This window comes from Diadema setosum, chromosome 10 (assembly GCF_964275005.1).
Source record: "Diadema setosum chromosome 10, eeDiaSeto1, whole genome shotgun sequence".
Classification (NCBI taxonomy): domain Eukaryota; kingdom Metazoa; phylum Echinodermata; class Echinoidea; order Diadematoida; family Diadematidae; genus Diadema; species Diadema setosum.
In genome coordinates, this window is record NC_092694.1 from 30,970,430 (window position 1) to 30,986,349 (window position 15,920).

The 15,920-nt window shown below is 37.3% G+C and overlaps 1 protein-coding gene across 1 annotated transcript in view; it reads right to left on the reverse strand.

Moving 5' to 3' along the window:
* Positions 1-15,920, reverse strand: part of LOC140234308 (tyrosine-protein kinase Src42A-like) — a 73,999-nt gene that overhangs the window by 23,904 nt on the left and 34,175 nt on the right. Inside the window, exons 3-4 of the mRNA XM_072314370.1 lie at positions 14,153-14,316; positions 12,174-12,342 (exon numbers count right to left, since the gene is read on the reverse strand). Of these exons, the coding sequence (XP_072170471.1) occupies positions 12,174-12,342; positions 14,153-14,316 (333 nt within the window). The remainder of the gene's footprint in view (positions 1-12,173; positions 12,343-14,152; positions 14,317-15,920) is intronic.

Genomic DNA, 15,920 nt, shown 5'->3' on the forward strand with positions numbered 1-15,920 from the left:
AAATGCAACTGGTGTTTGTGCACACATCAAGGTTAATGCAGTTATTACGCGGCAATAGCATATGTAGGCATTTATTATATTGACAAAAAGAATAAGCCCTCAAGGTTTCAATACAGAAAGGCAATTACTGTACATGTAGGCCCTACAATATGTGTGTGCATTACTATGATATTGAAACAAGATTGAGCCTACATTGTATGTTTACAAAGCAAGGTTTTGGAATTGAGTTATTAGGCAATGACATGTGCCTAATACATTGTACATGTATCTACTGTACATTGGTAATATCATTGTGACTGCCATATTATCATTTCTCAAACTTGAATAAACATCAAAATTTTTATATAACTTTCTAATTCAAAATTTATTCTTAAATCAAAATGCTATATTCTGTATATTCATTCACATATGGAAAGTCATCCTATTTTTAAACAAAGGTAAATCATAAAATATGCACAGGATCCTTTAATTCAAAATGAACCTTTACACAAAAGCAAATAAAATGTTTTTGCATACACTGTTGATACAAGGCTGGTGCCAGTACTCATTGAATAACTGGAGCATTACTACTGCCTAGTCTCAAAATGCAGGCCTGCTGAGAAATTTCACAACATTCATGCTGTCCTTGGCATGAAGAATGGGAGGATTGAGAATTTAAATCAACAGTCATGATAGCTGCTTCCAAGGTTATTCTCAAATATTGGGGGGGGGGGGGGAGGGGACAATAAAATGAATATAATATGTGCCTACTGTTGGAGTGACTGATGTCGGATACTGCACAATATTCAATTTTCAGAACAAAAAAAAAAAAAAAAAAAATCAATCAAATAGTTTGTCCTGGAACATGATGATAGCCTTACTGAGAACTAACAGAGCTTCATGGCCACATGAGGTCAGGCGTCAAAGTTATTATTATTATTTTTTTTTTTTCTGAAGAGCCCTCTAACAATAGACAGCAGACAGGCATCTATTGTTGTGTTTCTGACTTGTTATGCCTCAGAGGTGTTTTTCATTTCACTTCACTTGTTGCATGTATATAACATTTAGTCCAACAAAGTCACACACTGACACACACACACACACACACACACACACACACAGCTGTTTGTCATTCTGTCTTGTCCTTTTGTTTTCTGCAAGAGCTGGAAATATTGAGCAAGTATTGTTTGTTGAGTCTGAAATTTCAGACTACAAGTGAAGTTTAGCTTGAGGGGACCTAAAACCATAAATCTGGCTTCTCACTTACCCCCTTATTTACTGTGCGCAGTAATAAGTTGACATCATTACTAGATGTATTCAGGCGACTCTGGCGACTACCCTATAGTCTTACACTGCCAGACTCAATACCTCACAAGAAATCCTCCCATTTACTAAAACTGGGCATGTATAGCTTCCAAATTATCTCTGCATTATCAATACAAATTCTGTGCTCTGTATAGCCTGAGGCAGACTAGAAATGCATGGGTGATAATATGTCACAACTGTTTTAAATTGTAATGAAATGTCATCTGCAAAAATGGTGGCCACCATTTTCATATTGTAGCTCACTGCTGGGGAGATTGGGGACTGAACAGTGAAAGACTACACTACCATATTGTTAGTGTCCGGTATTGTAATATTACAATCTTTGTGTATATTATGCCCCAGTCTGTGGCATGCTAGTATGCTAATGGAGAAATTTGCATGGAGATACACAATTTCATTTGGAGCTCCCAAGAACTGCAAGCCATATCATCGCCCCATGAACAAATTTGGTGGTTGCCGTGCCATCTGAGTAGCGTGACAACCCAAAATAGGCATGTGGCAGACGAAAATTCCCTCAGCTCTCTACAACATCTCAGAATTGTCACTTTGGCGCTCTCTGTGCATTATTGCAGTTTTAATCTAAAGATTATTAACATTGTACTGGGGATTCTGGAAATGTCATTACCAAATCAAAAGAAAACATTTGACAGTTTCGGCTGACATCGACTATTGCTGAATATTACTGATGTGTTTACTGGGGATTTCATATCTGACATTACCAAATCGAAGGAAAACATTTGACGGTTTCTGTCAACAATGAAAATTGCAAAATACAATAGACTACACTAGGAGTTTCAGTAGCTTTTTCAAATGACTGTTCTTATATTTGCTGATATGAATGAGTTATCATATTTGCTCTCAATATTTCCATTGTAGAATGATAATTATACTTTACCTCATCCTGTCTGCACGAACTGAGTGATTACTATAGTACAAATGAAGCTACAACATTTGTACCATAAAAATTTACAAAATTTGGCACAGCATGGCTATCATGCTTTCTTTGCCGACTGGAACAGTTGCCTGGAAACTAACAGTCACTGAAGAGAGATTTATCTGATCCCCTAATCCAAATCATGACACCAGGCCATCCTGCTGGATTGAACATTGCTACACCTGATGGCTTCCTAATCTCCAACAAAGTCAAGTTTGAATGAATAACTAAATGCCCACAAAAAAAAAAAGAAGTTTGGCAAGTTAAGCTACACGCAAGTTGTTTGGGCATATGAACTTATAAAACATACATGTAACACTCTGTACCAGCTGAAACTCTATGTATAGGAGAATAGCGTCGTAAAATCCGAGAACAGGAAAAATGGCAGGTAGTTCACAGCACCTCAGCACGTTGCCATAAACCCTTTATTCATTATCGATGCTATTATTATTTGGCAGCAACTATTGAGTGCCGTATATATTTTGTAAACCCAGATTTTGACTATGCGGGCGTCTTGGCCGCAAAGAGACCGAAATCTGAGAGCAAAGTGGCAGAAGTCTGCATATTATGCCAAGCCTATCCCCAGAGAATGATTGTATTATGCAGACACTCATGCAGCAAACCATGCATCGTGGACATGCTGCCTGCTGAACAACTCCTCTCCCATGTACATATGATACGCCCAGCATGCGATGTCAGTTTCATTAGGCATTCTAATTCACTGATAATTTCTTTCTAGCCCATACTGCCTAGCAATGCAGTATATGCAGGACTTTCTTTTTCAATTCAGACCATCAGAATGTCAAATTTTATGCACTGATCATTGCTAAGTCAGGCAAAGCTGAAGCCATCTACAGGTTTTGCTTCGTGATTGCTATGAACAAGCTCTATGAAGAAATATCCAATTGAAACACTTGATAATTATACTTTCTTTTGCTTCAATTGTGTATCATTCAAACCCCAAACCAAGATATAGGGGAATCTTTTTTCACTATAGCATTATGGTATTCCTGGCTGACTAACTTTAAAATAATGATCACTTAGATATAATATGATTTGTGATTGTGCATAAATGGATTTGAACCTTACAAAATGAATGCAAAATTTCAGGATTTAACCTACAAACAATATGGCAAGTTGTGAGGTGATGATATCAACTCACAATTAGCATACCATATTGACTATTCACGAACTGTTTATGTGAAAACAAGCGAAATTTCACAATGTCATATTAAACTTCCCTCATTTTTATCAAATTTTGATCAGATTTTCTTGGTGTGCTTGTTAAATTCAACTTTTCCTTTTCAGACTTAACTTTTGACTGGCCTAGAATTCCCCTTTAAAATCTTTCAATCACCACTAAACTATAAACTTGAAGTCTAGCTAATATCATATAAAAGTGGAAGAAGAGAAGAGAGTAAATCTCAAGCTCTTTTGATGTTCTTACCCCGTTGAGGACGGGCTGATTTGGCTATAACACACACTTCCCATAGACACCTGCCAGAGTATTCTCGGGACTCATCTTCAACAGGTTAGATGCTAAAATTGTCGTCTAGGTGTTTCCACTAATAGTCAGTAGGCTGCATGATACTGTATAAAAACTACAAATTTCCTAGTATGGACCAACAAGGAATCTGAATCTCTAAAGAATCTTAATCTAAATTTGAACTTGAACCTGAATCTTCGATCCTCTGCCAACGATAACCAATTAAGTTTGTACAACGTCTGTGGAAATTTCATGCTCCGCTGTTTTGCAAACTATCTAAACTCTCTGCAACATTTATTTATTTGTTTACTTATTTACTTACAGTATCTTTGCTACATTTATGAAATTTCACATTTTGTAGTGTCCTGAAATCTGTTGGATGATTTTCACACTTTGGGACATGTGAACTACAAGTTTCACTTTTTATCAGATTCCTCCATATTTTCACTAGATACAAGTATGTTTCGAAAGAATAAAGTCAACTGAAAGAACAAAAAACAATATGGGTGGAATACGTTTGTCATTCATTTAATTTAATTATATGTAACTTTAGTTGATGTGCATGCAAATATATTTAAACTGCAGATGCACTGTGTACTTCTCGTTGTTTACTTAGTAATTACCATTTTGGATATTTGTATCATTTGATTGCATCACTGGGTGATCAATTCAAAATTTTGATTATTATTCATTGGCATTGTATTGTACATTTTGCAATGTTTTATGTAATCAATGTGAAACTATTGAAATAAATTGAATTGAATTGAATTGAATTGTGAATTGAATTCGATTGAATTGAAAAAATGAAAAATAAATTGAATTAAAGTTAAAGATATAATTTACAATGTACCATTTGCAGATGAAAGAAAAATAGTTCTGAAATGTGAGTTTGGGATAGAAACAACTAATGTAAAAAATTCAGTTATTATTGTTGAAAAAAAAAAGTGAACAATAGTTATAACAAAATTGTTTCTAGACTATAAAACCATCCACAGTCAAGGGTTTATTGAGAAAAATAATGACATCTCCTTATATTTTAGGCTTTATTGCAAATTTTTATATGGTAGGATGTTTTGTGATACAACTGAACTACACGTAGGCATCAAATGTGATGACTTGAGCATTTTTTTTAATCACTGCTCCCTACAGTAAACAATACATTGTACCTTTAAGAATAATGTAGGGAAAGGGATAAACCTTATGAACTGCCAGGGTTACTAAAACTGTTCTTTATACTCTGAATCTGAATCTCTAAAGAATCTTAATCTAAATTTGAACTTGAACCTGAATCTTCGATCCTCTGCCAACGATAACCAATTAAGTTTGTACAACATCTGTTGAAATTTCATGTTCCACTGTTTTGCAAACTGTCCAAACTCTCTGCAACATTTATTTATTTGTTTACTTATTTACTTACAGTATTTATGCAATACAATATTTATGAAATTTCACATCTTGTCATGTCCTGAAATCTGTTGGGTGATTTTCACACTTTGGGACATATGAACTACAAGTTTCACTTTTTATCATATTCCTCCATACTTTCACTATACAAGTATATGTTTCGAAAGTATAAAGTCAACTTAAAGAACAAAAAACAATATTGGTGCAATTTATGTTTGTCATTCATTTCATTTAATTATACGTAACTTTAGTTGATGTACATGTAAATATATCTAAACTGCAGATGCACTGTGTACTTCTCGTTGTTTACTTAGTAATTACCATTTTGGATATTTGTATCATTTGATTGCATCACTGGGTGATTAATTCAAAATTTTGATCATTATTCACTGACCTTGTATTGTACATTTTGCAATGTTTTATGTAATCAATGTGAAACTATTGAAATAAATTGAATTGAATTGAATTGTGAATTTAATTCGATTGAATTGAAAATATGAAAAATAAAGTGAATTAAAGTTATAGATATAATTTACAATGTACCATTTGCAGATGAAAGAAAAAAACAGCTTGGTGCTTCAAAATAGTTCTGAAATGTGAGTTTGGGATAGAAACAACTAATGTAAAAATTTCAGTCATTATTGTTAAAAAAAAGTGAACAATAGTTATAACAAAATTGTTTCTAGACTAAACCATCCACAGTAAAGGGTTTATTGAGAAAAATAATGATATCTCCTTATATTTTAGGCTTTATTGCAAATTTTTATATGGTAGGATGTTTTGTGATACAACTGAACTACACGTATGCATCAAATGTGATGACTTGAGCATTTTTTTTTAATCACTGCTCTCTACAGTAAACAATACATTGTACCTTTAAGAATCATGTAGGGAAAGGGAAACCTTATGAACTGCCAGGGTTACTAAAACTGTTCTTTTTACAATGTATACTCACGAACTAGAGGGCTTTTTACACTTGTAAATTTTTGCTTAGTCCCGTACCAACGGTGGGGCTAAGGGGGGCCCTTAGCCCCACCGTTGGTACGGGACTATCCTTAGCCCACTTTCTGTTTACGCTCGTTTTTGCCAAAGTGGGCTAGCCCCACCGATAATCCCGTACTATCTGGCCCTGCAAAATAGCAGGATTAGCACCGCAATTGCGGTGCCAAGCAAGTGAGTGTAAACAGAACGAAAAAATAATCCGGGGCTAAGCGACGGAGACGAAGTCCGACCCCCACTGACCAATCAGAAACGAGGTAATCAAGTGCTGCCAGTGCGTGCGTGTACGTGTACAGTGCACAGCGTAATCATGAATATTCATGTGGTTTGGAAAGTCCGGGGCTAAGAAATACGAGTGTAAAAAGGTCAGTTTTCTCCTTAGCCCCGGACAAGAGATAGTACGGGACTAATTGGCCAGTGTAAAAAGCTGAAAAAATTGGTACGGGACTAACGATAGTCCAGGGTCAGAGAAAGTCCGGGGTTAAGAAACACAAGTGTAAAAAGGGCTTAGGTGTACATTGTATCCTTTCAGCCCTGGGACCGGAGATACATTTTTAGATGGCAAATTTGCTGGCATATTTGCTGGTAAGGTCAATATTGGCAAGCTATATTGTACATCAAACTCCCTCGGACAGATTTCATTAAAGCGCAATTCCACGCCTTGATTAAGATCACTTCATAAAACAGAGTAAAAAGACACTTCAAGAACAGTCAAGGTTTTATCGAATTTTGTCGGAGAAAGAAAGTTGTAAAATCATAAATTTTCACCAAAAAAAAAAAATAATAAAAATGACCAACCACTAATGCCAATTACATGTACATGAGGTGTATCTTCATGGTTACCACGAATATCACTACTTTGTAAAAACATGTAAACCTTCAAAAAAAAAATCATGAATTTCTTCCAATTTTACATCTGGTTTTGATGAAAGTTATAACATTTTGTTTGTCTGACATTATTGATGCATTGATAGTTTGCATGTAGCCACAATGGAATCAAATGACTTGTATTATGATAAAATTGTCTGTGGTGAGATTTTCTTTGCCAAACTGTCACCACACTTCAAGCGAAGTTAGAAAAATCGCACCCCAATGTTCTGGGTGGCAAAGGCCATGCTTTTTGGTTTGTTTGTTTGTTTGTTTCTTAATTCATGAAATAGATTTTCAATGGCAGAGCAATAGCTTTTATTATATATAATGAACACATATCAATGCAAGATTATTTGTAAACACTCTGGATTTTGATCTGAGGCTGACTGTATTGTCAAACAAGGTACACTCAAGCAAAATGTCATTCAAGTTCATGCACATACTGTACAAGGGTAGGAATTCCAGCAACTTCATGCATGAACAACACTGAATACAACATTACGTATCATGTAGTTTGGGGAAAATCTTGGAAATTTGTGTTCTTTGTAAATGGCATGTTTTCTAGATAACATATGCTGGGTTTGCGGTTCACCATGTGTGTGTCCTGTAAAAGGACTGTTGGAATGAAAGGAGATATGAGATTTTCTAGATACCATACAAGTGTCATTTACCTGTATACTGCAGTAGAAATGATGAATTACTAATCCCATGTCTAGTAACATTTCCAAGTAAATAAGTGATAAATGATCAATTTGTAGGTGGTTCAAACCCCAGCTGATATAACGTCATGTTTGCCCAACAGAACTCAACTTGCGGTCTCCCACCCTCCTTCAGTTGTGACTATAACAGTGCAATACAAATGGAATATTTAACAAAGGATGAATATATCTGCTGTGTATTATTTGTACCCCAAGCTAACTGTAAAGAATATTCGGTTTCAATACATGAACAATATTTGCTCTCACTATTATCTACTTTACTATAAAATCCAACACAAAATCATTCACACATCACTGTACACAAGGCAATTTCAACACACCCATTGATAAAAAAACAAAAACAAAAACAACTCCCTTGTTGGCACATCTTTTTCTTCCAACTGACTGACTTTCCAGACAAACAAGAAAACAAACAAAATAAAAAATGGGTACAGTGAATCATTTCTATGCCAGTTTTCTCTCAATACTAGTTCAACTTTTCAGATTTGTCTGCAAATCTGGACTTGTAATATGCTTCACTGTTTTCCTGAACTTAATTCATCATCTACAAACCCTTGACTTTTCTATTGACAGGACCATGGAAAAAATACATGTATCTTAAATTAGAGAAAAGACATGACGAATATACTGTATGTTATTTTCGTGAGAGTTTAATTTTCGGGAATTTCGCAAATCACTGTTGGACTGCAAATTTTATAGCAACATGCATAAACGTCACCATACTCTAGGCTACTAGTGCATCTATAATAGCCACAATGTCAATTTGCAAAAACAACATCTCGTGAAAATGTCTGTTACATCCTCATTCGTGAAAATATCTCTACACAAAAATGACAGCCTATATTTATTAGTAATTCATTTTCTTCCTTTCTTCCTTTGCTTCAACTGCTTGAATTATCTTGAATTATCTTGAATTAGTTTGAGTACCTTGAATTGTCAGTGAACCAGCAAAGTAAAGGAAAGAGGATACAAACAGGGAATGGAGGGTAAAAGATCCATCTAATACAGATCAGCATACAAGGACAGTCAAGAGTAATACAAGCCTCGCAAAAACATACCAGGCTTTGTACACTTTGCAAGAGTAGTGGGCAGTCAAATGTTAATGTATAATACCCTTTCGACTTTGGCACACTGTATCCTGTCGGAAATCGTATGCCTTTGTGAATTGGTCTGGTTTAAAGGTCCTGTTTCAATACCTTTGGGAGCAGTGATTTAAAAAAAAAAAAAAAAAAAAAAAAAAAAAAAGATATTCAAGATATAACTTTTGATGCATATGTACAGGTCTGTTGTATCACAAAACATCCTACCACATAACATTTTTGCAATAAAGCCTAAAATATTAAGGAGATATCACTATTTTTCTCATTAAACCATAACTGTAGATGGATTAGTCTGGAAACATTTTTATTAGAACTACTGTTCACATTTTGAATATTCAACAACACTCAACATCGATATTACTGCTCAAATTTTTACATCGGTTGTTTCTATCCCTAACTCACTATTTAGATCTATTTTGAAGCACAAATGATGTTTTTTTGTTTCATCTGCAAATGGTAAATTATGCCTTTAACAGCAAAGCTTTTCTCACAACTGGAGGGTTGTGGGAGGGGTGGGGGAGGGGTTCAAGTTGAAAGGGAGTGCATTCAGAGGCCAGAGAGGGGTTGAATACCCTCTGACATTGATCTATGAGGGGGCTTTAAACCCTTTCGAGGCTATCGGCGAAGGATACGGGTACTACATAACTTTCATTTTAAACACCCTGTGTACAGTCAAAATATCTTGGGATACGGCTCTCATTTTGGCTGGGCAGCAATCTCTGATGTAGCAGTCGCACATCCAGGGCTTACGATTCCACACAATGCAAAATTTTGGCTGTATTTAACGTTTAGTCACCCCTTTGTTAGCTCCGGGTCACCCTGCGTTCACCAGGAATACAGGCGACTGAAAGTGTATCAAATGTAACACTGCACTGCATGTACAGCTGTACTGCTTATAGCCGTCTGCAGTGCAATACATTCAAGACATGCATGTATTCATGATCATCCATACCGGCGTCCACGCATAATAAAGGCAGATTTATTGTGCATTAACTGACAGACAAACAACTCAGCAAACAGCATGATGATAAGTGTTGAATTCTGAGAAAGTTGACACACAAACTTGGGTTCAGGCAAAATAAGAATGTTCTCTCCCCATCCCTCCCTCCCTCCTCCCAACCCCCCCCCCCCCCCAAAAAAAAAAGACAACTTATTTTTTGTATGATATGTAGATCACTGAATTATGTGATAATGTTATAATGAACAATTTATCAAATATGTTTTGTATGAATGAATGTCAAATGCTCTACAATATAAAAAAAAAAAAAATCACTTTTCCATGATCCATATATTTAAACAATGGGTATCCATATATTTAAACAATGGGTATCCACACACACACACACACTCAAGAAAAACATTAACAAATTTACTCATGTCGAACTCAATTTCCCAAGCCTCATTTAAGAAGTGGGCCTATGTGCTCTGTTTGGGAGACTTTCAGAGACAGCGAGAGCAAATTATGCAGTTTAATGAAATGGTGACTCATGATACAAACTGTATATTACCAGTGCATGTGGTTCATGCTGGTATTTCTCACAGGAAATCTAAATCTTAAAAAAAAAAAAAAGGAAATTCTTGATCTCTCGGAGTGAGGTGTTCCTTAGATATTAAATTTCGAAGCAGACTTTGCTAAATTATGCCAAGTATGTGGCCCTTTACTAAAGATTCTTGGAAACAGGCAAGCTTTTCAGCTTTACTAATGGACGCGTGGTTCGATCATTAGACAATGTACTTGCACTGTTTAATCTAAAAACAATATTTTATTATAACCATTGTTCACTTTTCAACAATACTTAACATCTGATCATCCTGATTAAAATTTTTACATTGGTTGTTTCTATCCCTAACTCACATACTGGAACTATTTTGAAGCACTTCAGCTTTTTTTTTCCTTTCTTTTTTTTTTTCATCTGCAAAGGGTAAATAATGCCTTTACGAGAATAGACTACTACGAATATTTCAGTTTTGCGAAGTTGGCACATAATTTCCAGACAGCAAGTTGTCCTTGTAGTTGATGACCCATAATCTAAGGTACAGAATTCAAACTGCTACTACTAATACTATTACTACAGTGTACTACTACACTTCAACCATCTGAAAGTAGTTGAAATAAGAAGCTAAACATAAGTGATGCGCATTTCAGTTTTTTATGGGTTTTCTTGATGACGGCCATGTTAACTTTAACCCATTGAGGACAAATCCCGAGTATACTCCAGCAAGTGTCTCCGGGAAATGCTTGTTGTAGCAAAATCAAACCGTCCTCAATATGGTTAATGTGGGTTGGCATGTCACTACAATAGTAACGTTTCCACAGTCACAATGTCCTCAATCTACTGTATCCCAGATTTTGTTCAGAATCAAACTTTTATTCGTTTTTATTTCACAGCTTTCGCACAAATCATCGGCATGGCCCAACCCCCCTTCAATTTTGTGAGCTGAAAGCTGGTGAATTAGGCTTCTTATCGTGAGTACTTTGATTAGAGATCTAGGCGGGGGAGCTTTGATTCATTGTCCCTTGGGAAGGCACTTGGCTACCATGACGACGCATCAATCAACCGAGAACCTTGTTCAGAATTCTCAAATCCTCCGTATCATCAATCCACGGACTTCTTCTGCACCAAAATCCCTCCTGGCAAAGATTTTGATTCTAGCAAGAATATCTTATTCATGATTGGGAAGTCTAACCCTATTTCCTGATGGTTACTCTTCGCCTGTTATGTGAGTAGAGTCTGATCATTCCTGAAATAATGAAGTCGAGATGTCCCAATTCCCTGAACATCAATGCAAAGCTGAAAAATGAGAATGACTCAAGTGAAAAGCATGTACTCATCTATCTATTCATCTATTTTTTCATCTGTTTGTCTGTCTGTCTCTATGTATGTATCATAGGTATGTACATTATGTGTGTCTGAATGTATATCGAGTATGTATGCATGTATCTATCCAGCTATCCATTTTTCTGTTTATCTACACCTACTCTGAAGTTGATTTTGTACTCTGACCCAACACAACGGCAATCTGTATACTGTAAAACAAGGAATGTTTGAGTGCATTCTAATTTCTCGAATTTTGCGAGAGCCAAGATTCGCAAAACTAAAATGCAAGCGAAAGTTCTTACCTACACTATATGCAATGAATGCCAGTGGCAATTCACAGAAATGCCATGTCGCAAAAAAAGGCCGTTGGCTCCAATTCGGGCAAATTTCCTGCCGCAAATATATTGTGTCTTACAGTACTTTATTTGAAGACAATTTTAAGCACTTGAGGAGCTGAAAAGGGGTTATGGTAAACGTCCCTGATAATGAATGCAACAAGATGGGGGGGAGGGGGTCAAACCTGGACAGCGCTCTTACCATTCTTCAAGGTCTTGATGGCCACAGGAGTGGTGTTGTTCCAGAGCCCCTCCCAGACCTCACCAAACTGACCAGTGCCCAGCAGCCTCTTGAGCTGTAGGGACGTCCTGGGGATCTCCCACTGGTCAACTGTGTTGTAGGACAGGCCACGAGTCTGCGGCTTCTCGACCTGCAGAACAGACGGACAAACAGACACGTATATGAAATACAGACAAAGGTGAGACTCGGGAGAACACAACAGGATGATACTTGCCTATAAGAGACCAGATGGGATTTCATATCTGCACAAGAGCTTGTCTGTAACCATGGTCCTGAAACAATGTTAACCCGTTGAGGACGGACTGATTTTGCTACAACACGCATTTCCCATCGACACCTGCCCGAGTATACTCGGGACTCGTCCTCAACGGGTTAAAGAGTGTTGGCACGATCAGACACTGAAATAAGATTGAGACAATTTGAGACAGGTACAGACGTATTGAGACTTGAAGAGATGAGACTCATGGATAAGGCTCTAGGGCAATTAACCCCTGGACGATTACATGTACCTCAGACCCTTCCCCTGACCCTAACCCTAATCCTAATCCAGAACCTAATCCTAATCCTAACCCTAACCCAAACTCTAGTCCTAAACCTAGCCCTAACCCTAATCTTTACTCTAACCTTATCACTTAACCAGTATTTAGCCAGGAGGTCATTGTCCTTGGGGGTAATTGCCCTGATATGATGGATAAACATTCAGAGACAGACATAACAATAAAAAATACATTTAGTGCAGAGTGACAAAACAAAGAAGTCAGACAAGACACAGGCATACATATAGTCAGACAAAATTTGGTTCCTCATTATGAACAAACTCCAACTAGCACATCTCATCAGGTTTATCTTGAAAATGACATCTTCTCAGCTTCATCAACTTCATTTTACATGTCATCATAGCTTTTGGAGTATTTTTGTCACAAAAGCGGTGCTTTTCAATAGAAAAGAAAGCCACGCAAAGCTCATATCCCATTATGCTTTGCACTCTGCTCACTTCCTGTCCGAGTCACCCGACAAATATTTGATGCAGATACAAGATGGGGCTCTTTGTTTACGAGACTGCTTCTCGCCAACAGGACAGGCAAAATAGGGAGAAGGGTTTTCTTCATTTTTTTTTTACTTCATGCGCAGCAACGCACATTTGCCGTTCATTCTCGGATTTCAATCCAGTGAAACCCTACCCCGTCGATATATGCTTCTAACAAACAGCTCTTGATATGAATACAATGCATCCCCTTCGGTCGGAGGGTCTTCAGTCCGTTCTCGTGTAATTTCCTCAGTTCTAACAACTACCGTGTGGCCCATCCCTGCCAGTAGAGTGTGTGGTAGAGGAGCGCCCTCCCACAGCACATGGGAAAGGATGGTGCATTAAATTTCTGGTATGTAGAATACATTAATCGGAACTATACAATACACTATCTCTAACGGTTGGTGCATCAGTTGTAGGGCTGGTTCATGTTTATTCTGCATTGTTTGGACTTGTAGAAATTATAATACAAAATGGAGGATATCCACAGGATATTACTAGGTTAAAGTACACGACAAGCTATATGCGATTATTTTTGTCATGATTCCGAATTAACCCTGTGAGGACGGGCTGATTTTGCTACAACACGCATTTCCCATAGACACTTGCACTCATGAGTACCACGGGTATACTCAGGACTCTTCCTCAATGGGTTCAAAACATCACAAAAAGTACAATGAACTGCTAAAAATCTCTGCATCAGACATTACATTTTAGCACCTGATAATCATTCTCATTTTTCTTTCATAGTTGTTTTTATTTTATTTTACTTTTTTTACTTTTTCTTTTTTCTTGGGGGGGGGGGGGGAGGGGATTCCCAATAATGGGGTGGGGACAAAGTAGTGGGAAATGGGAAGGGAGGGGAAGGGGCAAAAGGGGGGGGGGTAGGGTTGGGATGTCTTGCCAAACTCACCAGCACGCAGGGTCTCCTCAGGTTGACGCACAGGCCGTCTGCATCCTGCTGGTAGTGTTGGACCAGCTCCACCAGGGCGCTAAATGTGCACCTCCTGGCAATAAAGTAGCCCCCCTCGTCCAGCTGACGGATCCGGTAGTGCTTGATGGTGTCTCCATCTCGCACTAGGAAGGACAGGGAGGGGGCAAAGAGAAAAATTATACTGTAATTGACAGATGGCATAAATTGTAAAGTTAATGTTGCAGCACTGATATTATGTACTATAAAAACAGCATTTTGGGGCGCATTCAACTTTCACAAATTCACTAGGGGGCCAAGATTCACAATAGGTAAATGCATGCAAAAGATTTTGTCTGCACAACACAGTGAAAGTTCCATGCCACAAGTGTTTCAGGTTTTACAGCGTATGACAGTAAAAGTTTTCAGCCATGACCCATAAACTTAATCGTACCTGACAGATTATCATGTAAAAGTTATTCCTCAAGGAATAATATGATATTTTCCATTTTTTATGGCAGAAAAATTGAATTTTTGTTTTTATGCATTATCAATGGAAAATTGTGCGTATTAACGTCATAAGCTCATTCATTTGCGTTATCCATATCAACTGTTCTAGTCCATGTTTTTCAAAAATTAGTGAATCTTTGAAATTCCATTTCTAACTCACTTCTGAATCTGATTTTGATCAAATTTTCACTGCTGAGCTTGCAACATTTTACTCTTTTTTTTTTTTCAGATTATTTAACTTGTAACTGGCCTGGCATTCTCCTTAAATGCTTCTTGACATCATACAAATCTAACACATGGGTACACATCATGCAAAGACAGTATCACATTTTCACATGTGTGGCAAACATACACACACATACATGTCTATGGTGGAAATCGAGGACATGTTTTACCCACACGAATTTTACCACTTAACCGAGGACCTGTGTGTAAGTAGAAATCTGGTCAACTGAGGACTCATTCGTATATCCAAACCTAGGACTTATTACAGCAATGTTAATCGAGGACTACATTTGTACAAACATGTACCCCTAAATGCAAAAGCAGACAGTCTGGAATGGTCTGTGAACCGATAACGTCCTCGGTTCTCTGGGTGTCCTCGGTTTAAATGTAAAGTTTATGTGTATGTCATTGTTTTCCACCATGGGTAAGTGCGTAAATACATATTCACACACACACACACACACAAACACACACGCACACATGCTCAGGTCTTCAAAAGGTGACATATCCATGTTGCAGTGTTTAACACTATAGCACTCTCCTTCCTTTTTATTTTTTTTTTTTGGTTATTTATAAAAATAAACCTTTATTATCTAAAAAATCAATACACTTTGTGCTATGAGTGCAACTGAAATGCAGACGAGGCATGATTTCAACTTTGATAAAGCACTGACGAATGTTTGAGCAAAGCACTGACGAATGTTTGAGCCAAGCACACATTTCGCACACCCCAAATACACGTGTGTGCAACAACACACTTAAGACACAAGCAGACACGTGCACATACACATGTGCGGTGGAGGGAGGGAGACAGTAGCATGTAAGGGTTCATAGATTTTTGAAGAGAGGTAGCTGTGAGCAGAATGGGAGCTAGAGGGTCAGACAGTTTCAGCACGGACACTAGAGAGCATTTTGGTATTAGACTACATAACTTGAACAAAGGGATTCACGATCAGGGACATCAACACACCCTAATATAGGTCTGCACAATATTTAGACACCCTCCCAAAGCCCATCATAGACCTCGAGACACTCC